General features: G+C 42.0%; 1 protein-coding gene across 2 annotated transcripts; it reads right to left on the bottom strand.

Moving 5' to 3' along the window:
* Positions 1-11,408: 11,408 nt before the first annotated feature.
* Mmp8 (matrix metallopeptidase 8) lies at positions 11,409-21,268 on the bottom strand. 2 transcript variants are annotated; one of them, XR_015626943.1, is made up of 10 exons: positions 21,079-21,268; positions 19,086-19,324; positions 18,269-18,417; positions 18,063-18,188; positions 16,509-16,670; positions 14,846-14,963; positions 14,176-14,309; positions 13,521-13,681; positions 12,555-12,658; positions 11,409-12,420 (listed from the first exon to the last, which is right to left on the bottom strand). XR_015626943.1 is itself a non-coding variant. In NM_022221.2 (10 exons), exons 1-10 carry the CDS (start codon positions 21,187-21,189, stop codon positions 12,317-12,319), a joined length of 1,401 nt encoding a protein of 466 aa, NP_071557.2. In that variant the 5' UTR covers positions 21,190-21,268; the 3' UTR covers positions 11,409-12,316. The 2 variants fall into 2 exon arrangements, 1 of the variants encoding a protein (NP_071557.2); NM_022221.2 differs by having other exon boundaries at positions 13,528-13,681.
* Positions 21,269-27,181: the final 5,913 nt, after the last annotated feature.

Genomic DNA, 27,181 nt, shown 5'->3' with positions numbered 1-27,181 from the left:
TCTACTTCTCTCTCTCCCATAATGTGAAACGTATACTGACTGCCTTTGTTTTCCTATCAGAATTGTCTCTGGTTTCTCAGACTTTATTGTTTGGTCTCTGTTTATCACATTGCCAACTTTCAAATGTTTGGTGACTCTGTGTTGTGCAATCTGTTTGGAACTTCTGGGAAAGAAAAGTGTCTGGAAGCTGTTAATCCCAAGATGGGTCTGGGGATTGGAGACCTTCGTTACAGGAGGCAGGGTGTGTCCCAGTGTTCTGTGGGCTGCGATGAGATTTAATGAACACAATAAGAAGATGCACAATAGCAGATAGTTAATAAAACGAACACTGATGTTCTCATTATGTAAGAGTGGCTGGGGTTTGGTCTGTGGCTTCTAGAATGAATCACCTCACATCATCAGAGGCTGTGTGGTTTCTCAAGAGATGGCCATTGCACCTACATTGCAGGCAGCACAAAACAAGGAAGGAAGAGAAATACAATTCCTAATATCTTTTGAGGAACCCCACCCAATAGTTAACTTATAAATATTGGGTGAGAATTAGCTACATGCAAGACCTGTCTGTAGGAAGGCTGTAAAGTCTTGGTTGTGCACAATGATAACACTGAAACTGGATTGCAAAAGAAGCAGAGAATGTCAGGGCAGCTACACAGAGGCTTCTGCAGGGTCACCGTGTATAGACCTGCTGTCCCAGCTGGCTACGTTTCTCCAGAGCAGAGACCCCAGGTTCCTATATGCCTCCTCCTAGATGCAAGTCTGGTAGAAGACATTTTTGATGCCTCAAGCTACTTCCCTCAACCCCTCTGATTTGTGCACCTTGCCTTCTTTTGAGAAATTATGAATGTTTCTGCACTTGGAATTGCATGTAGTTATAGCTTAGAAGTTTAGGAATTAAAGACCCCAGAAATAATTATCTCCCATTAGGGCCTGTGAAATGGTGAAGAATTTTCCCACCTCCAGTACAAAGTACCTTGTCAATTCTCAGGAGGTAGAATCACAGGCCAGGTACCCATAGCAGAAACCTTGGTGACACCCACTGAACTATAGCAGATCTCCCTCCTTTTCCTTCTCCCTGCGTAGAAAGCACCTGGAATCATGCTTCCCTCTTGAATAATTTCATCAGGGTCTTTATTTAGGGTTTACTTTCAAATAAACTCAAAATAAGTGCAGAGAAATCTTGTCCTTTAAAATATAAGCTTAGCATCTTGTATCTCTATGCTCACATACATATGATAGCTAGAAAATACCTGTGACTCCGAAGTATGGCTAAGAAAACAGTAGGAACTAAGCTCTCACCTCAAACTGTAAAGATGATGTTTGGGTCAGCAATCTCACATGAGCAGCTCACAGAAGAATCTTGCATTTATATCGTTAAAAACTGTCATACCAGGAAGTTTTAGAAGTTGATTGTGACTGACAGTGAAATAGGTAGTTCATGTTTCCTGCACTTACTGGTATGGCATCTCAAAGGAGAGATCAGGGAGGGCAGTGAGGACGTGGCCTCTCCTGTTACTGTGCTAGGAAGTGCCTCATAGTCCCCAGAAGGCCTTTGATTTGGCTTTGTTTTGGTTTCTTTTCTTCTTCTTCTTCTTCTTTTCCCCATCTTTATTAAATTGGGTATTTCTTATTTACATTTCAAATGTTATTCCCTTTCCTGGTTTCCAGGCCAACATCCCCCTAAACCCCCTTCCCCTTCTATGTGGGTGTTCCCTTCTCCATCCTCCCCCCATTACCACCCTCCCCCCAACAATCCCGTTCACTGGGGGTCCAGCCTTGGCAGGGCCAAGGGCTTCCCCTTCCACTGGTGCTCTTACTAGTTAGTCTATTCATTGCTACGTATGCAGTTGGAGCCCAGGGTCAGTCCATGTATAGTCTTTGGGTAGTGGCTTAGTCCCTGAAAGCTCTGGTTGGTTGGCATTGTTGTTCCTATGGAGTCTCGGGCCCCTTCAAGCTCTTTCAGTCCTTTCTCTAATTCCCTCAATGGGGGTCCAGTTCTCAGTTCAGTGGTTTAATGATGGCATTCGCCTATGTATTTGGTGTATTCTGGCTGTGTCTCTCAGGAAAGATCTACATCTGATTCCTGTCAGCCTGCACCTTTTTGCTTCATCCATCTTATCTAGTTTGGTGGCTGTATATGTATGGGCCACATGTGGGGCAGGCTCTGAATGGGCGTTCCTTCAGTCTCTGTTCTAAACTTTGCCTCCCCATCCCCTCCTAAGGTTATTCTTGTTCCCCTTTTAAAGAAGGAGTGAAGCATTCGCACTTTGGTCATCCTTCTTGCGTTTCATGTATCCACTTATCATGAGTGCATACCATGTGTGTTTTTCTGTGATTGGGGTACCTCACTCGGGATGGTATTTTCCAGTTCCATCCATTTGCCTATGAATTTCATAAAGTCATTGTTTTTGATAGCTGACTAGTACTCGATTGTGTAGATGTACCACATTTTCTGTATCCATTCCTCTGTTGAAGGGCATCTGGGTTCTTTCTAGCTTCTGGCTATTATAAATAAGGCTGCTATGAACATAGTGGAGCATGTGTTTTTGTTATATGTTGGGACATCTTTTGGGTATATGCCCAAGAGAGGACTAGCTGGGTCCTCAAGTAGTGCAATGTCCAATTTTCTGAGGAACCTCTAGACTGATTTCCAGAATAGTTGTACCAGTCTGCAATCCCACCAACAATGGAGGAGTGTTCCTCTTTCTCCACATCCTTGTCAGCAACTGCTGTAGCCAGAGTTTTTGATTTCAGCCATTCTGACTGGTGTGAGGTGGAATCTTAGGGTTGTTTTGATTTGCATTTCCCTTATGACTAAAGATGTTGAACATTTCTTTAGGTGCTTCTCAGCCATTTGATATTCCTCAGCTGTGAATTCTTTGTTTAGCTCTGAACCCCATTTTTAAATAGGGTTATTTGTCTCCCTGGGGTCTAACTTCTTGAGATCTTTGTGTATTTTGGATATAAGGCCTCTATCTGTTGTAGGATTGGTAAAGATCTTTTCCCAATCTGTTGGTTGCCGTTTTATCCTGATGACAGTGTCCTTCGCCTTACAGAAGCTTTGTAGCTTTGTGAGATCCCATTTGTCGATTCTTGATCTTAGAGAATGAGCCATTGGGGTTTTTGTTCAGGAAATTTTCTCCAATGCCCATGTGTTTGAGATTCTTCCCCACTTTTTCTTCTATTAGTTTGAGTGTATCTGGTTTGATGTGGAGGTCCTTGATCCACTTGGACTTAAGCTATGTAGAGGGTGATAAAAATGGATCCATCTTCAATCTTCTACATGCTGACCTCCAGTTGAACCAGCACCATTTGCTGAAAATGCTATTTTTTCCCCATTGGATAGTTTTAGCTCCTTTGTGGCTATAAGTGTGTGGGTTCATTTCTGAGTCTTCAATTTTCTTCCACTGGTCTATCTGCCTGTCTCTGTACCAACATCTACAGTGTTTTATCACTATTGTTCTGTAATACTGCTTGAGTTCAGGGATAGTGATTCCCCTGGAAGTCCTTTTGTTGTTGAGGATAGTTTTAGCTATCCTGGGTTTTTTGTTATTCCATATGAATTTGTAAATTGTTTTGTCTAACTCTCTGAAGAATTGGATTGGTATTTTGATGGGGATTGCATTGAATCTGTAGATCGCTTTTGGTAAAATGGCCATTTTTACTATATTAATCCTGCCAATCCATGAGCATGGGAGATCTTTCCATCTTCTGAGGTCTTCTTCAATTTCTTTCTTCAGAGTCTTGAAGTTCTTATTGTACAGATCTTTTACTTGCTTGGTTAAAGTCACACCGAGGTACTTTATATTGTTTGGGTCTATTATGAAGGGTGTCATTTCCCTAATTTCTTTCTCAGCTTGTTTCTCTTTTGTGTAGAGGAAGGCTACTGATTTATTTGATACCCAGCCACTTCTCTGAAGGTGTTTATCAGGTTTAGTAGTTCTCTGGTAGAACTTTTGGGATCACTTAAATATACTATCATATCATCTGCAAATAGTGATATTTTGACTTCTTCCTTTCCAATCTGTATCCCCTTTTGTTGTCTGATTGCTCTGATTGAATAAGTAAGGAGAGAGTGGGCAGCCTTGTCTAGTCCCTGATTTTAGTGGGATTGCTTCAAGTTCCTCTCAATTTAGTTTAATGTTAGCTACTGGTTTGCTGTATATGGCTTTTACTATGTTTAGATATGGACCTTGAATTCCTATTCTTTCCAGGACTTTTATCATGAAGGGGTGTTGAATTTTGTCAAATGCTTTCTCAGCATCTAATGAAATGATCATGTGGTTTTGTTCTTTCAGTTTGTTTATATAATGGATCACGTTGATGGTTTTCTGTATATTAAACCATACCTGCATGCCTGGGATGAAGCCTACTTGATCATGGTGGATGATTGTTTTGATGTGCTCTTGGATTCGGTTTGCCAGAATTTTATTGAGTATTTTTGCATTGATATTCATAAGGGAAATTGGTCTGAAGTTCTCTTTCTTTGTTGGGTCTTTGTATGGTTTAGGTATAAGAGTAATTGTGGCTTCATAGACGGAGTTCGGTAGTGCTCCATCTGTTTCAATTTTGTGGAATAGTTTGGATAGTATTGGTATGAGTTCTTCTATGAAGGTCTGATAGAATTCTGCACTGAACCCATCTGGACCTGGGCTCTCTTTGGTTGGGAGACCTTTAATGACTGCTTCTATTTCCTTAGGAGTTATGGGGTTGTTTAAATGGTTTATCTGTTCCTGATTTAACTTCGGTACCTGGTATCTGTCTAGGAAATTGTCCATTTCCTGCAGATTTTCAAGTTTTGTTGCATATAGGCTTTTGTAGTAGGATCTGATGTTTTTTTAATTCCTCTGATTCTGTAGTTATGTCTCCTTTTTCATTTTTGATTTTGTTAATTTGGACACTCTCTGTGTTCTCTCATTAGTCTGGCTAAGGGTTTATCTATCTTGTTGATTTTCTCAAAGAACCAACTTTTGGTTCTGTTGATTCTTTCTATGGTCCTTTTTGTTTCTACTTGGTTGATTTCAGCTCTGGGTTTGATTATTTCCTTCCTTCTACTCCTCCTGGATGTATTTGCTTCTTTTTATTCTAGAGCTTTTAGGTGTGCTGTCAAGATGCTGATATATGCTCTCTCCTGTTTCTTTCTGCAGGCACTCAGAGCTATGAGTTTTCCTCTTAGCACAGCTTTCACTGTATCCCATAAGTTTGGGTATGTTGTACCTTCATTTTCATTAAATTCTAAGAAGTCTTTAATTTCTTTCTTTATTTCTTCCTTGACCAGGTTATCAGTGAGTAGAGCATTGTTCAACTTCCATGTATATGTGGGCGTTCTTCCCTTATTGTTATTGAAGATCAATTTTAGACTGTCGTGGTCTGATAGGACCCATGGTATTATTTCTATCTTTCTGTATCTGTTGAGGCCTGTTTTATGACCTATTATATGGTCAATTTTGGAGAAAGTATCATGAGGTGGTGAGAAGAAGGTATATCCTTTTGTTTTAGGATAGAATGTTCTATAAATATCTGTTAAATCCATTTGGTTCATGACTTCTCTTAGTCTTTCTATGTCTCTGTTTAATTTCTGTTTCCATGATCTGTCCATTGATGAGAGTGGGGTGTTGAAATCTCCTACTATTATTGTGTGTGGTGCAATGTGTGCTTTGAGCTTTAGTAAGGTTTCTTTTATGTATGTAGGTGCCCTTGTATTTAGAGCACAGATATTTAGGATTGAGAGTTCATCTTGATGGATTTTTCCTTTGATGAATATGAAGTGCCCTTCCTTATCTTTTTTGATGACTTTTTGTTGAAAATCGATTTTATTCGATATTAGAATGGCTACTCCATTTGCTTGGAAAGTTATTTTTCAGCCTTTTACTCTGAGATAGTGTCTGTCTTTGTCTGTGAGGTGTGTTTCCTGTAGGCAGCAAAATGCTGGGTCCTCATTACATATCCAGTTTGTTAGTCTGTGTCTTTTATTGATGTTTAGAGAGATTAAGGAATAGTGATTGTTGCTTCATGTTATCTTGGTATTTGGAGGTTAGATTATGTTTGTGTGCTTATCTTCTCTTTGTTTTCTTGCAAAACAATTAGTTTCTTGCTTTTTCTAGGGTATAGCTTGCCTCCTTGTGTTGGGCTTTACCATTTATTATCCTTTGTAGGACTGGATTCGGAGAAAGATATTGTGTAAATTTGGTTTTGTCATTGAATATCTTGGTTTTTCCATCTATGTTACTTGAGAGTTTTGCTGGATACAGTAACCTGGGCTGGCATTTGTGTTCTCTTAGGGTCTGTATGATATCTGTTCAGGATCTTTTGGTTTTCATAGTCTCTGGTGAGAAGTCTGGTGTAATTCTGATAGGTCTACCTTTATATGTTACTTGACCTTTTTCCCTTACTGTTTTTAATATTCTTTCTTTATTTTGTGAATTTGGTGTTTTGACTATTATGTGACGGAAGGGGTTTCTTTTCTGGTCCAATCTATTTGGAGTCCTGTAGACTTCTTGTATGTTTATGGGCATCTCTTTCTTTAGGTTAGGGAAGTTTTCTTCTATGATTTTGTTGAAGATAGTTACTGGTCCTTTGAGTTGGGAGTCTTCACTTTCTTCTATACCTATTATCCTTAGGTTTGATCTTCTCATTGTGTCCTGGATTTCCTGTATGTTTTGGGCCAGTAGCTTTTTCTGTTTCACGTTATCTTTGACAGTTATGTCGATGATTTCTGTGGAATCTTCTGCTCCTGAGATTCTCTCTTCTATGTCTTGTATTCTGTTGGTGATACTTGTATCTATGACTCCTTGTCTCTTCCTTTGGTTTTCTATATCCAGAGTTGTCTCCTTTTGTGCTTTCTTAATTGTTTAAATTTCCATTTTCAATTCCTTCCCCTGTTTGATTGTGTTTTCCTGTAATTCTTTCAGGGATTTTTGTGTTTCCTTTCTAAGGGCTTCTAGTTTTTTACTTGTGTTTTCCTGCATTTCTCTGAGGTAGTTCTTTATGTCTTTCTTAAAGTCCTCCATCATCATGATCAAATGTGATATTAAATCTAGATCTAGCTTTTCTGGTGTGTTTGGATATTCAGTGCTTGCTTTGGTGGGAGAATTGGGCCATATAGTTCTGGTTTCTGTTGCTTGGGTTCCTGCATTTGTCTCTCACAATCAGGTTGTCTCTGGTGTTACTTGTTTTGCTATTTCTGACAGTGGCTTAACCTTCCTATAGGCCTGTGTGTCAGGAGTGCTGTAGACCTGTCTTTCCATTTTCTTTCAGCCAGTTATGGGAACAGAGTGTTTTGCTCTCAGACGTGTAGTCATTCCTGTCCACTGGCTTTCAGCTGTCCCTGTGTGCGGGAACCAGGAGGGCCTGCCCCTACTTCTGCTAGGTCCCTGTACGTAGGGAGCCTATATGGCACTAGGTGTTTTCCTCTAGAGTCAGAAATGTGGGCAGAGAGTAGTCTCCCTGGTTTCCTAGGCATGTCTGAAGTTCTAACTCTCCCTCCCACGGGATTTGGGTGCAGGGAGTTGTTTGACCGGGTCCTTTCAGATCTGGGCAGTGTCTGGACCGCAGGGCTCTTGCAGCTTGACTGCTACAATCTTCTCCTGCCCAGAGGCCCTATACAGTTTCCTCTTGGGCCAAGGATGTGGGCAAAGGTGGGCAGAAGTAGCAGTCTCTCCTGCCCTGCAGTCTCTGGATTGCCCACACTTCTGGGTGATGAGCTCTCTCTCCCACGGGGTTTGGGAGCAGGGAACTGTGGGCCGGGATCAGCGAGGTCTGAGCACCAGGTAGAAACAAGAAGTTTCTGGTCCCCTGGAGCCACCACAACATGAGTGTCAAGCACTGACAGAAGCCCATGGGTGGAAGAAAGACCTCTGCGACTGACTGATTGACCCCTGCTGAAAGTGGAGGCTACCTTGTCCACAGATGGGAATAGTTCTCTTCATGAAGGTCAGAGATAAGTGGGTGCTGCCGTGGTGGACATATCATCTGGATAGCTGAACCCCAACCCCCCAACACATCAGCGCCACAGATGTCTTTGCCATCTCTTGGATGCCCTGATGAAGCCAGCAACTGTGAGTACTATTCATTGCCCAAGAAAACAGGAGGGAAGAGATTCAGTGACATGGGGCAGTAACAAAGCAGATAAAGTGGCTCGAGAAATGGCTATACAAGAGCCTATCCTGGTTACAGGCCTACAAGAGACAGCCACTGAGAACTAGGATTGGACTAAGGGATGGCCTCACTTAGAAAAGGCCCAAGTTGCTTAAAAGATAAAAGAACAATGACACACTTGGGGAGAAAGCTATACTCCCCAGAGAACAAACAAAAGACTCACTTTGCCAAATAAAGAAATGGATTCATTTAAGAGATAAAAAGTTTGTCCAAGCAGTTAAGGTATATATAATAGACTTTAAGATTCTAGCCAGAGAGACAATAAAAAAAGTATAAGATATGTCACTAAGTAAATGCTTAATAAACAAACAGGACAAAGAGACCTAGAGAGTTTAATGAGAAGTCGAAGTAAACTTCACTAAAAAAATATGGTTACAAGTATCTCCTAGTGCTTATAGATACCTTTTCAAGAATAGATAAAAGCTTTCCTCACCAAGCAAGAGACGCCTCCGTAGTCATCAAGAAGATACTGATACTGGAAGAAATCTTCCCTGGTCTGGAGTGCCCAAGGTAATCTGGTCAGACAATGGCCCTACTTTCGTTGCCAAGGTAAGCCAGGGTGTGGCCAAATATTTAGAGGTCAATTAAAAATTACGTTGTATTTACAGACCTCAAAGTTCAGGACAGATAGAATAAATAAATAAAGCTCTAAAAGAGACCCTGACCAAATTGACCATGGAGACTGGCACAGACTGGGTGGCACTCCTTCCCTCTTGCTCTCTTTAGAGCAAGAAATACCCCTTCCAGATACAGCCTTACCCCCTTTGAGATCTTATACGGGGCCTCAGCTCCTCTGACTGTATTAGATGATGTTACTAAACCAACATGTCATAGTAATAATGATTTGTATGCCAGGTTAACAGACCTAGAGGTGATACAGAAGGAAGTCTGGTCACAGCTGGCAGCAGCCTATGCCCCGGGGACCCCCAAGACATCTCATCAGTTCCAGGTCAGAGACTCGGCTACATACGATGGCACCCAACCCAGATACTCGAGCCTCACTGGAAAGGACTGTACCTGGTGCTGCTGACCACCCTGACAGCCATCAATTCTCAGCCCTCACCGGCCGTGTACTAGCTGTTGGGGCTGAGAGCTGGGACCTAGAGGGACACTCAGCATGTTTGCCCTGGGTTCCATCAAGATAGGTATAGAGATAGGCTTGATTTCTATTACAAATGATGTAACATTGCATATGTTAGTACTCCTAACATTTCTTGGGACTGTGCCTCAGGGATCACAATCTGTATAAGTTTAGAAGTTCTAAAAGCTAGTCATGACCTTGGTGTGTAGGTTTAGATAGTGTCCAGATTGGAATCCTGATGCTAAAGACTTAGTAAGACAAAAAAAAAAAAAGAGTTGAGAATTACTTAAGGCTATCTAGGTGCTGCAAGGGCAGCACAAGGACATCTGCCGTTGCCCTGCAATGCAAGCCTTATAGAGAATTCAGAACTGCCATTGACTCAGATATAAAAAGAGTGAAAGACTTTTTAGCTGACCTCCAAGAATACCTAACCTCCCTCTCAGAGGTAGTCCTTCAGAATAGAAGAAGATTAGACTTGATATTCCTTAAAGAAGGAGTCTGAGTGCTACACTGAAAGAAGAATGTTGCTTCTATGCAGACCATTCAGGAGTAATTAAAGACTCCATGAATAAACTTAGAGAAAGGTTAGACAAAAGACAGACAGAGAAGCGCATCAGGGATGGTTCGAGAGCTGGTTTAGTAGATCTCCTTGGATGACTACTCTGATATCTTCCCTTATGGGACCCTTCTTAGTTTTGCTTCTGCTTCTGATTATAGGTCCATGTGTGTTAAAGAAACTAGTTTTAATAGGTTTGACTCCTACAAAAAGGTAGAGACGCTCAACAAGGTTGGTTTGAGTCTTGGTTCACTCGGTCTCCCTGGATGACTACCCTACTCTCTGCTATATGGCTGGGCCATTACTAATAATTTTCTTGGTTTTAGTTTTTGGACCCTGTGTGACAAACAGGTTAATTGCTTTTGTTAAAAATCGAGTGGGTGCTGTGCAGTTGATGGTTCTGAGACAACAGTACCAGTCCGTTAGGACAACTGGTGAGACCAAATACGAGACTTGATATCAAAATTCTAATATTAGAATTACTTAGTAGAAGAAGAGGGGAATGAAAGGAAAATTATACAGATTTAAGATTTAAAAATATGAAGTTAAAAGAGTAAGTTTCAAAATTCACAAACTCAGGGCTAAACACTGTGAAAAGCAAGTCCAGGCAGCCCTGCCCTGCCACTAGGACTAACAGACCATAAAGATAAAGAAAAGGAATTCAGGAACCAGCCCGAGTTATCAGGACTGACCCAAACCATCTGGCAGAAAGGCACCTCCCCCAGCTTACTCAGAGTCACACCTTAACCAGATGTCCTTCAAACCCTGATACGCCCCTAGCTCCTAAGATCCTGTATGCTCCAGTCAATACGTACTCCCCTGCTGTGCTATAATCTCACTGTGCCATGTTTAAATGAGCCAATCACCTATAGCCGCGCCAGAAATTAGCCAATTGTGTGTAACCGCGCCAAACCCCCTAGCCTTCCCTATATAAACCCCTGACTTTTGAGCTTCGGGGTCGACACCTCTGTCTCCTACGCAGGATACGTGTCGACCCGGAGATCCCCGTAATAGATCTCCGTAATAAACCTCGCCTTTGCTTATTACATCCAAAAAAAAAAAAGTGTCTTGTCCCAGGGGAATTTTGCCTTTGTGTGCCCTGAGTCTACCAGGCAGATCACTTGGAGCAGAATAGTTGGTCTTACCTCTGGTCTTGGGCCTGAAGTCTCTCCTTGGGGCTGGCTTTTTCCTCTTTTATTCTTTTTAATTATTAATTATTTTACTTATTTACATCTCAAATGTTGCTCCCTTCTTGTCTCCCTTCCCTTCACCCTGAGAGGGTTCCTACCACCCAGGTATTATCCCTCTACCCTGAGCATCAAGTCTTTAGAGAATTAGGCTCATCTTTTCCCTCTGAGGCCAGACAAGGCAGCCCTCTGTTACATAATTACCTGGGCGAGGTATCAATGCATCCTGAACTTGATGGTGGCATTTTTTTTAATTTTGGTTACTGTTGAGTTTTGTGTGTTTTCTTTTAAATCCCACTACCAGGAATTGAACCCAGGACCTCACACATGGTAGTTAAGTACTCTTCTTCGCAGCAACACCACTCAGTGGTCTTAAGGGCTCTCCCGAGACAGCTTTCTATTGCTTCTCTAACAAACAACACATCTTCAATAGAGTAGAGTAACAACTTTATTTTTTCACAAAAGCCAGAAAACCCACATCAGCAAGTGTCTCAGTTCTGGAATCTGCTTGCAGATTTTTTTAACCCCTTCCTACCTGCTTCTGGCTGGGAAATTATAGGCAAATAGCCTAAGAGATGCATCACTACACTCTGGTTCTCTTTGCTTTGTCTCTCTACCATGTGCCTATGCCTCTGCTGACTCTCCCCAATCGCCTCAGAATAAAATATGTTAATCAAATGATTTATCTCTGAGTGACATCCACATCTCTCGCCCCATTTTATAAGAACAGATGTATGGGCTTAAGGTTCATCCTAATCCTGTTTAAAGCTATCTTGTCATTTATACCTAATTTATTATATCTTCATGACTCTGGTTCTAGATAAATAGCTGGAGTTAATACATTTTTTCTCCTGGCATGTGGAAGGGCATGATTCAATCCACAATAAATATTTTTCATATATTTCCAAGGGAGGAAGTAACAGCACATTTTTCTGTACAGATGAGGGGATAATCTTTGTGTGTTTATAATCCTCATGCATAATGAAAATCCAAGGCTAGGTTCCATGTTTGAAGAGATGTAGGAACATTTGAAGCTAAACAAGCAAGTAATAAAACAGGAGGTTTAGAAGGCATAAGAGCAGATAATGAAATAGCAAAGATTAAAGTGATGAATGGCTTGTTCTCTTTGTGATGCGTTCACTAACCAGGGATGGAATGTGCAGGAGGAGTCAGCCACAGCTGGGAATGAAAGATTACAAACGCTGGTTCTTCGAGGAGGGCTGCAGCATTAGTTACAACTGAGGGAAGTCTGAACAGGACACATTGGATGAATATATAGACGGAGCTTCCCTTTTGTATTCATAGGGTCGATATAAGGACATTTGACTTTGCTCCACTCTATGGACAGTTAAGCCATAAATTGCTTCTTGCAACTCTAGTGACTCTGCGACTGACAAGATTAAATGCAAAATATTGTGGTCCACTGAAGAAGAGGAAGAAGGCTGTAAGAAAGAGAAATATACAAGTTAGCTTATGGATCTCAGCTCTTACCAAATAAACCAAATGGGATATAGAAAAGCAAGTGTATTATTTTAAAGTTTTAAAGAATTTTGTAAACTCCCCCCCACCAACTTACAATCCTGCTGGAAAACTGCATCAATTCTACAGTTTATTCCTGGGAACACGCTTGCTATGCTAGTGGGGTAACCTGGATCCATGGATCTTCTTTGATTGTCGTATCTAAGGGGAACAAAATATCACATGATTTAAAAACAATATACACTATGATAATTTTCTTTTAATTTGTATAAGTCATGAAGTACTTTCTTACACATGTTCACATTAAATCTTCACTGTGTCCAATTGGCTGAGATTTGGAGCTCTTAACCTCTCTACCTAAGGGTATTTTGTTTAGAAAACAGAGAAATGCCATTGATTTTAAAACAGCGTTCTGATTGCTGATGAAGGAGTTATTTCCCAAAACTAGAGCCTATATTTTCTAAATAGTTTACTTAACTGGTAAAATGAGCATAATTATGTTTATGTGCATGTGTATATAATGAAAAAATGCATTTATTAATATTTTTCTTAGCATATAAAGTAATGGGCTTCATTATTACACTTTCCCACATAGATACATTGTTTATTTATATTCATGTCTCCATTGTCCTCCCTTTTAGTCCACCCACCTGTCCTCTTCCTCCCTACAGATAATTAATTCCTCTCTTGTTTTCATGTTTTAATAAATTTCTCTTGTGCACCAAATTCTGTAAACGATGTGGGAAACATTCATTTGGGGGATATCAGATTTCAACTCATAGTAAGAATCAACTTACTTCTTTCCCATATCTCACCCTAGAGCGTTATGAGGGTGTGAAAGAGCTCATAATGTGGAATCCTCAGCACATTTGTGTTGGTGTCTTATGTGATAAAAACAAAAATTTAAAACTCATGGCAACAACACTCTATGATAAAGACTACATTCTTACTAAGAGGTCAAAAGATTGTGTAGATTTAAGCCTTCAGATATCTACATTGATGTTTTGTACATAGAGCAGAGAAATACACATTTCAATTTTAATGGAAAAAAACTCATTCATACATATCACCTCCAGCATTGGTTGTTTACGAAGAAGTATGTCTTCCCGTTATAGGAAACAGCTGCATCAATGGCTTGGACACTCCTTGGGAATCCATAGTTGGATATATCTCTGGGGTAACCTTGCTGCAAGTCATAGGCACTTAGAGCCCAGTACTGTCTGCCTGCCAACAATTAAGAGAAAATCCTTAACAAAGCTCTTCCTTTGTTAATCTGAGAAAGACAAAGGTGTCACAGTGGAGTTCTGAGTGCAGTGATAATAGTACTAATAGTTCCTCCCTGAACCTGAAAACGTCAAATGTTACAGCTTGATATTCAAAACTAGATCCCAAACTAGAGGTCTTGCCTGATGTGACTTCTGTACAAAAATTAAATCACAGCCTTGAGGTATTTTAGAAGATCATATCTAGGATGAGGGCAGAGAAATGTTGAAGATTGTCTCATGCAGTTCATTTGTTGAGGACAATATTAAGACCTAAATGAGGGTTCAGACTGTGCAAATTTCACTCAGTTGTTGGTGACCATGGTGGGGCCCAAGCCTCACTAGCACCATGCTCTTCCTGACTTGTCCCTTCTGAAAGTGCTGTGGGACAAAGAGAAGTCCTGCCCCGCCCTTCAGGAAGAACAGAAGGAGGAGGAGGAGATAGTAGGGTGTTACCTTTAAATAAGAAAACTAGGTCTCTATCAAAGTCTTCATAAGCAGCCTGAAGACCATTAGGTAGGAAGGGCCAGAACAGAGATATGAAATTGAGGTCAACTGTTCTCAGCTGGGGATGCCGTCTCCAGAAGTACCTAAAGGGACACAAGAACACACATGCAGAGACAGACAGAGGGGAGTGGGGAGATGGAGAAGGACAGGGACAGGGACAGGGATAGGTAGAGACAGAGAGCTGTTATGTTTTTGTGATTCTTGGCTAGAAATGACCCTTGCATGATTCCTGCAGTCTATAAATGTGTAACATGCAGGATTCTTGTAGGACCCTAGTTTCTGGTAGTGGTGTCCATTTGGTGAGCCCTTGACGGTTTAGATCCCAGTTGGCATCTTGCCCTCTCTTTACCCTGACAAACCTAAGAAGGTTAGGTCTTTCAACAATTAATAGGACCAATGCTGAAAGACTCTGACCACAACAGAGATGCTGGTGGATGTTTGATGCTTTAGTCCCCCACACTCTGGATAGTTCATGACATCCAGAGAACACTAAGAATTCCAAGGAGATGCCTATGTATTGGGTCAAAGAAAAGCCAGTGATGTGATGTGTTTCATTAGAAGCCAGTTTTAAGGTCCGACACACAGACATGTACAAAGGAAGGACAGCTCATTTTTATACTTGTCTTTAAAGAAGTAAATCTCCCCACGGAGTGTGGTGGCAGCATCAAATCTCAGGTGGGGGTCACAGGCTGTGGGCGTGCTGGGTCCAGTAGGTTGGACAGGGTTGTCTGAAGGTCCTGGGAAATGAAATTATTTAATAAGTAGAATTACTATGATGCTTTTGATGTGCTTCAAATACGTAGGAAGGCAGAGGGTCTTTTCATGAAGAAAAAGTGACTAGCTGATTCCACAAGACACAGCAGACTCTGTGCATATGATGCTTTTAAAGGCTTGGCCTGTTCACGAGAGTAGTGATGGCTTTTACTTAAGCTGAAAAATCATTTGAATCTGATGCTTCCTTTAACTTCTAAGTCACTCTTCTATTTCTTGTTTCTTCTTTCTGCCTTTTGGTCATTGAGAATCCACTTCCTTGTTCCTCACTAACATCCAAATGCAATGATAGAGCTCACATTAGTCTTTTACCCAATAGCATAAATCTACCTCAGTTTCTTTTCTATAAAAATTTACATTTTTAGCTGGACATGGCAGCACAGGCTTTGTAATCTCAGCACTGGATAGTAAGACAGGAGGATTGTAGGTTTGAGACTAGTCTGGACACAGAGTGAGAAAATGTTTCAAAATATTAAATAAATACACAATAATTTACATTTTTATGCATTTTCTTATCATGGAATTAAGGATTGTACTTGTCACTTAGGAATGCTGGAGCATCAATGGAACGGGAACATTGGACAACAAAGGAAATGGTTGCTGGCATGTGTTGGGGAGTTGGGGATTTGAGTGAGGTTCCTTATTCTTATACTTCAGTGGACATTCTTGACAGGCCTTACACATGCCTGCTTAGGGATCTATGTGAAGAATTCTTTCACAAACAATTCTGGAAGGAGAGTTGCTCTATGAAAATGGATAATCATGTCTTTTCAGAATACACAAAATTGGAAAGCTTAAAAATGGAGGAGGAAAATGTCCCCATCATTTAGAGACAATGGTGGGGAAGTACCTATATCCATTTTCCTAAGTCTTACCTCTTGCCTCTTGTCTTCTCTCCTTCCTCCCTTCCTCTCTCCTTCCTTTCCTCCATCCCTTCTTCCCCTTCCTCTTTCTTTTCCTTCCTTCCTTCCTTTCTTCCTTTCTTTCTTTCTTTCTTTCTTTCTTTCTTTCTTTCTTTCTTTCTTTCTTTCTCTCTCTCTCTCTCTCTCCTTTTTCTTCCTCTTTCTCTCTCCTTCCTTCCTTCCTTCCTTCCTTCCTTCCTTCCTTCCCTCCTTTCTCTCTCCTATCCTTCTCTCCATCTCTTTTTCCTTTTCCTCTTTCTTTTCTTGAGACCAAATCTCACCATGTAGTTTAAGCTTCACTCAGATTTCTGGTTCTCCTGCCTCAGACTCCTGAATGCTAATATTACAGATATGAGTCCACAGGCCTGTCCTCTAATGTTTACTTTAGGGCAGAAATAGATATCTAATAACTAAAAACCAAGATGTAGCAAAATCACATTAGCAGCTCAGGCTCTCTCTTGCCAACACTGTAGGCATTACTGGCAACTTTAAGAAATTAATTTGAGCTTCCTTTGAGGATAAAACACAGAGACTCCAAAGGAGAGATGCTTGTGGCCAATTCTCAAGTCCTATTATGCTCTACCATGTTGTCCACATGACCTCCCTTACCATAGATTGTCTGAATTCCATTGATATCATCTTGAGGTAGTGAATAGGTGCTGGGTTCTCTGTAAGCATAGTTTGGGTACATCAAGGCACCAGGATCAGTGGAGTGAGAGAGTCCCAAGGAATGTCCAAATTCATGAGCAGCCACGAGAAACAGGTTGTAATCTGAAAGGAAAGAATAGATGATGGATGCTCTATCTGGCTTCACAGGTGGTAAAAATATGATCTCAAAGGATGTGACCTTGAGGCCAAAACTGACCAGGAAGAAAACATTCATATATTCATCTTTTTCCTTTTCTCTTCAGGCACCTAAAGGACAGCAATTAGGAGGCATCAAGGTAGGAGATACAAGCTTCTCAAATCTCAGAGACTAATAAAATCTGTCTTTATTCCAACTCTATTTTAAGAATGTGATGGGTTAGTGAAATGGTGGCAGAGCTGTGGATCTCAGGACGGAAGAATTCTGTTTCTCTTGTGCTCACATCCTGACTGGCCCTTTGGCTCATTGGCAGAGTCTCAATGGAAGAGTCAGAGAAGAGCCTGACTCTCAGTGCAGCGGCTCAGACAAAAGGCTGACTGAGCATGGATCTAAATACACTGCCCTTGCCTCCTCTCTTCTCCTCAGGCAGCCCAGTCCTTCTTGTCAGGAGACTCCTGCAAGGATGTCTTGTTGCACAGACACACACTGCTGAGAAGGAGGCCAGGGAAGTTAGGCTGCTAGAAGCAAGAACGAGGCTGCTCTTTGAACAGTCTACCTTTTCTAATGAACCCTAGTACTTCAACTTTTGTGAAAGATATGAAGATCAGACCATGTCAAACATTAAACTCAGGGGTGGAGGAACTAAAGGATAGCCATTGGGAGTGCAAGCTGTCAAAGAACATATGTTACTAAATGAGTGTGGTCCTCCTCAACCCAGCCTTGTCTGAACAACCAGGACCCAGGCAGGGTTTGGCTGTGGTCTTCAATGTTCACCTCCTTATCTGCTAAAATTTAAATGCTTCTCTTAGAAATCATGTGTTAGAAAGTTAATCTTGAGTGAAAAAATACTGGGAGGTGAATGGTCTGGGTAGACACTGAGGTGAGAAGGTCAAGGGGTTTCAGTGTCATTTATTTTGGTTTCCGTCATCCTTCTGCCATGTGAAGATGCATTAAGAACTTTAGCTTCTGTCTTTCCAGCCCCTTAAACAGCTAAGGAAGTGGGTTTCTTTAGTTCACCAGCTATTTTGTTTCATTTCTTCCATGACAGTAGTGCACATGGATTTAGGCACTGTGGTGGGAAATAAGGCCAACATTAGCTTCTGATTAAAACAACAACAACAACAACAACAACAAACAACAACAATAACAGCAACAGCAGCGACAACAGCAGCAACAACAACAGCAACAAACTCTTAAGGTGATTTATCTTTAAGTCGCAAAAAGTATAAATGATTGATTTGTGAGTTTAAATTCCACAGTCATGTGAGTGGATGTGAATTCATAAATACACATGCTGACTCTAAGACGGAGAAGACGAATTTAGAAACTTCATGTGACTCTAACAGTGACCCACTTACTGTTGGAGTCTTGAGTCCACGTTTCTTCTGAATCAAAATGTGCATCTCCTCCAATACCCCGGCCTGGTTGAAAGGCATGGGCAAGGATTCCATTGGGTCCATCAAATGGAGAATTGTCACCATGGTCTGAAACGAGATGGTTTGTGGTTAGGTCTTTGTCTAAGACCTCAGGTTAGCTAGAGAAAGCCAAATTGCTTTGAGCCCACCTCTTGAGACGAAAGCAATGTTGATGTCTGCTTCTCCCTCTAAGGTCTCAGTGAAGGTCAGGGTTGATGGCACACTCCAGATTTTAAAAGCTTTCTCGATTTCTGTTTTCACTTCAGCCTTTGACATCTGTGGGGTATGGTTTATAATCCTTTGGAGGTGAGAAGGAGCAAGAACAGTTTGCTTATTATCAACCTTTTTGAACTACTCAGTCTCTCCATTTTGGAGTAAGTCACTTATGCAATGCACTACCACTAGGACAGAGCATCAGAGGAGCGAACATCTCAGGGCTGAAGACAGACTGGAGTCTGTACAAATAACTACTTGTCTTTAAGCCTCAGTGTCTCTGTTCATAAGATGATGACGCAGTACGATCTCCCTCATAAGTGGCTGAGGAAATTAAATACACTGGAGGCAGGTAGTTAGTGGGTTAGACATTAGACAACAGAGAAACTGAATGATATTACTGCTGTTACCAAGATATACAGAAGAGAGCTAGATTCTCTTCAGCAATGGTTAAGCCTCTTGGACTTAAAGGTGACTGACCAGAAGAGACAGTCTCATGGTGCCATAGTCTTTTTAGATTGCTGAACAGAAACAATGTGGTAAGTTTTAGGGTTGAAAGAACCTGGGGCTCTCTGCTTTCTCAGTCTTGAGCTAACTTCCAGCTCACATTCTACTTAGTCACATTCAGTGAGGGCAGGGTGTTTATTTGTCCATTGCCTCTAGGGACTTTCAAGTTCTGCAACAATGTCTGAGGTCTCACAGACTGTCAGTCACTAGCTGGGTGGATGAATCCTCAGACTCTAGGAATGTCACCTGTAGGTCAGGTTAGTGTGTGTCCACTTGGGGCTTCCCGGAGTTAGCAAGAAATCACCAGAGTCGGGCACTCCACAGCGAGGCTTTTCCATTATCTCTATTGTAGCTGCATCTGGCTTCCCTGTCTCGGGCAAGCCGAAGAAGCGCTGCATCTCCTTAAGCTTCTCGGCAATCATAGTGGCATTCCTTGCAGACCGGAACTGATTGCTTGGTAAGTGGTAGAATTTTCGTAGGTAATTCTGATAAAAACAAACACATCAGAGTACTTGCTGTGCATTCTTTCTAAGATGCCATAGAGTATAAACCACGACCTGACAGACAAGGGACAATAACAGAAATTGTGGTTTGGGACAGTGTGATGGCTCAGTGGGTCAAACCTGACAAGCCAAGATTGATCCTCACCACCCACATGGTAGAGGTGAGAGATGACTCGTACAAGTTGTTTTCTGACCACCACATGTGCACTGTGGCATGCAATACCCTCCCACACTCATGAAAATAAATGCATTTAATTAAATAACTTGCAGATTGACTTTGAAAGAGCAATGCTTATAGAATGTTCTCTGCATTCAGTGAGATCTAATGACTTTTGCATAAAAAGCAGAAGTCTTACAAAAGGGGAAGAATGAATCCAAGTCATGTGGATTCTATATACTATAGAATCCACTACTATACAGTCAGCACCATCTATGACTTATTATTATTTTTTAATTAGCATTGACTTTGGGTTATTATTGTTTTTGCATCTGCTAAGGTGTAAAAATGAGGACTTCTTTGCTTAAAAATCCTCATTCACTAAATGGAGAGAGGGTTTAATCACCCTCACAGGGAAATGGAGGGACCAAGAAGCAAGGGAAAGTGACAGCTCAGGTCCTGGCTTATTGCAATGGGTCTCAAATGAGAGCTGGTCACTTAAAAATGCTTGGGGCAACAGCAGCATCTCACTCACCAAGATAAGATCTTGGAAGCCACTGCCATTCACAAGTGTTGACTTGCTAATCAAGGGTAAGTTCTCTTTACCTTGCCATATGTAGCCTATGTGTGCATACTGTGCACCGGATGTGACTTCCCAGTTCTTTGGAGGTGACAGGGAGCAAAGCTTGCACTTTTGGATGCTACAGCTTAGGGCAAATCCCAGCACAGCCCTTTGTCTCCAACATGGAGAAACCGAGCTTTGCCTCATAGATACTGTGATGCTTGGAAGAGTGATGTCTGCAGAGTAAACCCAGCCTACCCTCAGTGTGAATTTAGGGGCTTCTGTGCCTGTCACAAAAATGACCATGAGAAAAAAGAGCAAGAATGATGCTTCTGGAAATTTCAGTACTAAGAAAATTATGAACAAAGAGTTGGTGATCCCATTCTCCTGCATAAAAAGCCTGGCCTTTTTTAATACAATAAAACAAGAGAGTTGCGATCAGCTCTGCCTTTATGATGCTTCCAAAATTTAATAAACAGTTCTGGGAAAATCTGATTATACAATGCATTAATTTTAATTAATTATAATCCCCATTTCCATTCTATTTCTATATATAGTAGTATTTTTGACTGCAGAAAATTTCCATACAGAAAGCAGTTGGCAGGTCATAATTGGACCTCCCCTTTTTTAGTGTTGGGATACCAGCAAGCATTCTATCAGTCTAGCACTGACCCGTAGAGCATGGAACAACTGGGTTACAGGGTTACTGAAAGAGAAAAACATTAGCTAAGAAACTCAGTTCACTTTATAATTAAAATATTCTCCCTGAAAGGGCCCTAGCTACAGCCGGCCTGACTATAGTGTCCCTCAGGCTTTAAAGCACCCAGCTGTATTCATGTCTACATTTTCCAGAGACAGGCCTTGCCCACACGCAGTCTTCCAAGTCCCAGAAGGTAATGCTGAGCTCAGCAAAGCCATCCAGAGAATCTCTTTCTGGCCTTCCAGACTTAAAAGGGAAAGCCACCCTCTGAATTCTGTAGCCATCAGAAAGTCACCTGCGATTGACAGCTCATTTACCTCAGCAGTTTTCATATTTTTCTCTTCCAGGTGTTCTGGAGGCACTGGGAGGGCTGTGGCAAGCTGTGTGTGGAAGAAGAACAGAAATGGAAGTGTCTTCAGGTGAAGCATGATCTATCTTCCAAGACAACCTCTCGTGCCTTCCTTTGCTCCTCTGTCGAGTGCCCTGAAGCTCACCGAATTCCCTGCCAATCACTGCTCTTATCTGGTCCCTTATAAAGCTGCATCTTGAGCAACTGCTGCCTCAGCGGTGTGAAGCAACGTAGTTAACCGCACTGGACACTTCTGCAATGTTAGAATGTGATTTGGAACCTAGGAGTGGGGGAGTCATTCAGCGAAACAAGAGAATGGGTCGCTACTCTTGCAAACCTACAGGGTGAGGTGCCTGGTGCTGGGGTTACAGGCTTCCAATTTCTGTGTGTTTGGAATAAGGAAGTTGTACTAGTTAACCAGGGAAATATTTTAAGACTAGTCATTGATCACCTTGGGGACAAATTGCACACCTGTAAGACCTCTGCTTCTAATCCACTACTGCTGCCTGACCGTGTGTTCCAAAGTGTCTTGTCACAAAGCAGGCACCAAAAGGAGCATCTGTAGATGGTGACTTGGTCAGAAAAGTGCTTACCACACCAGCATGAGGCCTGCATTTGACTCTCAGCATGCAGGTAAAAAACTGAACTTAGTGGTTGGTACATAAGTGTAATCTCAGTACTGGTCTGAGACAGACAGGAGATATCTGTGGCTTGTTGACCAGACAGCCTAGTCTATTTGGTAAGTTCCAGGCTGGTTAGAGACCCTGTCACAAAACAAACAAACAAATCCCACATTATAGCACTTAAGGAATGGTGCCCAAGATTGTCCTTTGACCTACCCCCCCCACAAAACCATGAACATTCACTTTTAACTGCATATGTGCATATACGTACATAAACAGCAGCTTCTGTAGGACATGACTTTGCCATAGATGTATTAAAACATTCACTATCTGTAAGGTGTATTTTTCCAGAGAAAGGACAATGATAGGAATATTTAAGACAAAAACTGTTGTATTTACAATGTTTCAAACATTTTATTGTCAACTAAATCCCTCATTCTCACACAGCCTTTGGAGCAACATGCTATTGCTATCATTTTGCAGGAAAAACAGAAGCTGGAAGACCCAGGAGAGAGAGGCACATGCTCACTTTGTAGAGGACTTGAGCCTATGGGTATGGTGAGAGCGACAGAGCCCATCCTATACCAGGGTCTAGTTCATCAACCTGCTATTTGAATCCAGACAGGACCATCAGTAGCTGTAGGCTCACAGCAAGTGGAAAACGTCCTAGATTCAGGGACAAGAGGACAAGGGAGAGAACGATATAGATGTCTCACACATTCCCAGAGTGCTAGTGGATATGTGAGGACTTCCAGACAATGTGGTGACACAGGGCACCATCTCTCTTCCTGCCTGCCTGTCTTCACACGGGCTCTGAGGATCTAACTCCTGTCTTCATCCTTGAATGACATGAAGTAGTTCACAGACTATGTTTTACTCTCAGCCCCTAAAATCAACTTTAAAAAAGGGATTTTTTAAAAACTGTATTTTACAAAAGTGTTTAGAACATATGAGGTCAAGAATATTTTCAATTTGTGATGAACACAGCAAAGGAGAAGCAGAGGCTGCATTTGGAGGTCTGAGCTTAAAAGGAAGCACCTGACCATGCGTTCCTTCTACCGTCTTCCATCCCATTCCAAATGGACTCCACTGTTTGCCTTACTCCTCGAGACATGGCAGAATTCTAGAGTTGGGCCTGAGGTCAAAGTTCATTATCTGAGTGTCTCCACAGGGTTCCCAGGTGTCTCCAGGAGAACCTTCCTTCCTTCCTTCCTTCCTTCCTTCCTTCCTTCCTTCCTTCCTTCCTTCCTTCTTTTGTAGAAATTAACAAAGTTGTACATGGAAATGAGAGAACTTCAGCTCTTTCTGAAACCAACACTATTGTGGTCAATCATTTATGCCACATTGACTCTGGAGCAGTAGAATTTGCAAATTACTTCTGGAAAACCATGTATGCACAGTAGTTATTTACAAAAATTTTATGATCTAGCTGTAACAAATAAATAGCAAATCCAGGAAGATCAGCAAATACCTCAGTTAAAGAACAACCTGGGGGATCACAACTATTTGGACTAAATCCACAGGGTGCAGAATGGAAAGAAACAGGAGTGAAAGCTTACAGTAAGGCATCCATTGGGTGGATGTCAGGGAAGAGAAGCTTCAGTTTTTTTAAATTGTCGAATTAAGGAGACATGATTGTAGGTTGAATGGAAAAGCTAAGGCATGATGATAAAGGTGTCAGAGGTGGAGGCTTGCACAGAGAAGTGGCTGAGAGCAGGCACAGACACTAGTATTATTTGATGGGAGATGAAGGAAAATGCGTTTTTATTTCTTTTTCCCCTATTTTTATTAAATTGGGTATTTATTTACATTTAAAATGTTATTCCCTTTCCTGGTTTCCTGTCCATTAGCCACCTCACCCCTCCCCTTCCCCTTCTATATGGGTGTTCCTCTCCCCATCTACCCCCCATTACCACTCCCACCCCCAACAATCCCCTACACTGGGGGCAAATGCAGTTTTATTTCTATGAGGAGTCCTTGCAAGCATCTTGTTTTCTGGCTATTGGGTGCTGACCCCTGCTGGCCACAGGGGTTATCACTACCCTTCCCATTTCCCCTCATTCCTTCCCTTCTCTGGTGCTCTCTTCTCTTTACCTGCTGTCCTCTCCTCTCCTCCTCTCCCTCTCTCCTTTACTGAGTTGTCATGAAGGATATTACCAGGTGAAGGGACAGACAGAGAGGGGAGTGGAGCAAGGCACGCGACTCTATACTCGCACAGGCACCCGTCTTCTTCCCCCCGCTTTGTGTCTTTAAAAAATATATATATATCTCACATATTTTTTAATGTTTATAAAATGAGATATTCTAAAAATCTAATGGGTACTTTTTGCATAGGCAGGAATGCTAACAGATCAAGCTCAGTCCAGGCTCCTCTTGTCCTGCTGTGCACTACCTGTCTGTGGGCTATGGGGCAGGACTTCCTTGGAATAAGAAGGTCTTACCAGAGAATTTCTCTATGGCCAGCTCCAAGGGGAAAGTGGGAGATGCACAGTTTCTATAACATATGTTTGGGAAGAGACATTCTAGTTTCCATAAACTGCCTGGCAGAAATGAGCCAGGAACTGTGATTCATTCTCTCTCTCTCTCTCTCTCTCTCTCTCTCTCTCTCTCTCTCTCTCTCCCTCCCTCCCTCCCTCCCTCCCTCCCTCCCTCCTTCCCTCCTTCCCTCCTTCCCTCCCTCTCTCTCCCTCTCCATCTCCTCCCCTCTCCCCCCTCTCTCATTTTTAGTTGATACACATGTTGGGTTTCATTATGATTTTATATCCTTGTCCCTGGTCCTCCTCTGGTTCTCTTTAACAAAGGAGTGCTACCACATGATGGTGGCCCTCAAGGTGGTTCCTGCCAAAGCCCGGTAATCCATAGGGTGGTGGAGATGGTAGGCTGTTTGCTTCTAGAATCCCAGAATCCTATGACTGTTCATGCTGAAGAGTTCCCACTGGTGTAAAGTGTCACAACCAGACTAGATAGACCCAAAGGACTGCCTTCCTCTGTGTCACCCCCACTTTCAAGCCATAGTGGAACCTCCATTCTTCTCTCTCTTTCTATTGCCAGGGGATTTTCCTTGAGAATTCATCTAGAATAGAACCTTTGTCCTTCGCATTTGTGTTCCGGCTTAGGCTGCTCATATGACAGCTAGGAGTTGCGATGCTTGGCATTGGCTAAAATAGGTCACGTGACAGATGGCCTTATTGTTGTTTCTCTGGCTTGGGTGCTGTTCTCCAGTTGTGTGCTAAGTTGTGATGAAATACCAGACAAAGGCCGTGCAGGGAGGAAGTGTTTATTTTGACAGTCAGTTCCAGGAGTATATTCATTATGACAGTAGGAGCAGCAGGTGGCTGGCCGCACTGCCTCCGCAGCCAGGAAGAGAGAGCTAGAAGCTGGTGTGCCCAGTCTCTGTATTCAGTCCCAGATTCCAGCCAGCGCGTTAATATTGTCCACACTAAGAGTGAATTTTCCCACTTCATATCACCCGACCTAATAATTCCTCATCGAGCTTTGTTTCCAAGGTGATTCTAAACACCGTATAATTGACAGTGAAGACTGACCGCCTATCTGGTAATTTTATTCTTCACTACGTGTTAGTCTGTTTTCAGTGGGGTGTCGCTCTCTGTCCAACCCCGATGATCTCTGAAAGACACTTTACAGGACCACAGGCCTTCATTTCTAGTGTGTGTGTTTTAGGAAGGATTTATATTAGCCCTTCCTTTCTCCCACATGGCACTTAGGAGATAAGTCTTAACTGCTGACAGAGTGAAGGGGCAGACAAAGAGATGAGCATATGATGTTCAGATCTAATGTGGCATGATCAGTTTTAAATTACGATAGTTGAGGATGCAGGTAAAAAGTGAGTGGACATTTTAAGGGAAAGATTTGTAATTGGGGATAATTTAGGTCTGCTTGTTAAACATCTTAGCTTTGTTCTGTTCACATACCACTAGCATGTCCTTTCTTAATTGATGAAGCAGTTCACAGCACATGCTGACACAGGGGACATGACCTTCACAGGTCAGTGTGTCTCTTTGTGTAGTTACTTTTCTATTGTTCTGGAGAGATACCATGACCAAAACAATTTATAGAAGAAAGAGTTTATTGGGGGCTTAGAGTCCCAGAGGGTGAGTCCTTGGCACCCTCTGGGGAGCATGGCAGCAGGCAGCAGGCAGGCTGGTGCTGGGACAGTAGCTGAGAGCTCACATCTTGGGACAACAGTTGTGTCAGAGAGAGACAGGGGTGGTGGGGAGAGAGACAGAGACAGAGAGACAGAGAGAAACAGAGTAATAGAGACAGAGACACACATACACAGAGAACTAACTGGGACAATGTGGTCTTTTGAAACTTTCAAGCCTCTCTCCAGAGATAAACCTCCCCAACAAGGCCATACCTCCCAGTCTTTCCCAAACAGTCCCATCAATTGGTGATGTATTTGTTCAATTTGGGAAGTATTAAAACATATGAGCCTATGATGGCCATTCTGGTTCAAACTACTATGTTCTCTTTTTTAGAAATTTATTTTGTGAGCATTAGTGTTTCGTCTGCATCCATGTCTGTGTGAGGGTGTTAAATCTCCTCAAACTGTAATTACACACAGTTGCAGTTGCCATGTGGGTACTGGGAATTGAACCCAGGTTCTCTGAAAAAGCAGCTGGTACTCTTAACTGCTGAGCCATCTCTCCAGCCCCTCAACTATTACATTCTCTTTCTGAGAAGTCCAACCCAAAGGAACTTGTAATATCCTGCAGATGAAGTTAGTCAGGTCCTGCCTTTCCAGCCTCCAACTCTGTGCAGAAAGATTTGATTTGCCCGAGTTGTCCAGGTCTCGACAAGATTTTGTGCATAATTCCTGTGTTTCTCATGTAAACTTTTGACTTGAGAACCTGTTGATGGGAATCAGGCTCACCTTACAAATCACATTATGTTCAGTTGGATGAATTTGACTCTGTTCTTAACAAAGGAAATATACATGACACAAAGTCTGTCATCTTTTTAAACATCCTATGTCTGTTCCTAGGCTACTCATGCCTCCACCTCTAAGCTATTGTCACACCAACTGTTCTGATCTGTTGTTTGTACCTTATTACTCAGCTCTCCCTAAAATTTATGCCGAATAAAAAAGAACATTCAGAGGGGCCAGTGAGATGGCTGGCACAGTGGTTAAGAGCACTGGCCGCTCCTTCAGAGGACCTGGGATCAGTTTCACAACGTCTGTAACTCCTGTTCCAGGGGATCTGACACCCCCCCAAAGTGACATTCAAAATGTTCAGCAAGTGACACTTTTCACAGTGATTATATTTTGTCTGTAGCAGTCTTTTTGTCAGTCATTATTATTATTATTATTATTATTATTATTATTATTATTATTATTTTCTTTTTTTACACTCCAGATTTTATTCCCCTCCCAGTCCACCCTCCAACTGTTCCACATCCCATACCTCCTCCCCAGCCCCCTGTCTC

Source organism: Rattus norvegicus, chromosome 8 (assembly GCF_021556685.1).
Source record: "Rattus norvegicus strain SHRSP/BbbUtx chromosome 8, alternate assembly SHRSP_T2T, whole genome shotgun sequence".
Taxonomy (NCBI): Eukaryota; Metazoa; Chordata; class Mammalia; order Rodentia; family Muridae; genus Rattus; species Rattus norvegicus.
This window is presented reverse-complemented; position numbering and strand designations above follow the sequence as displayed.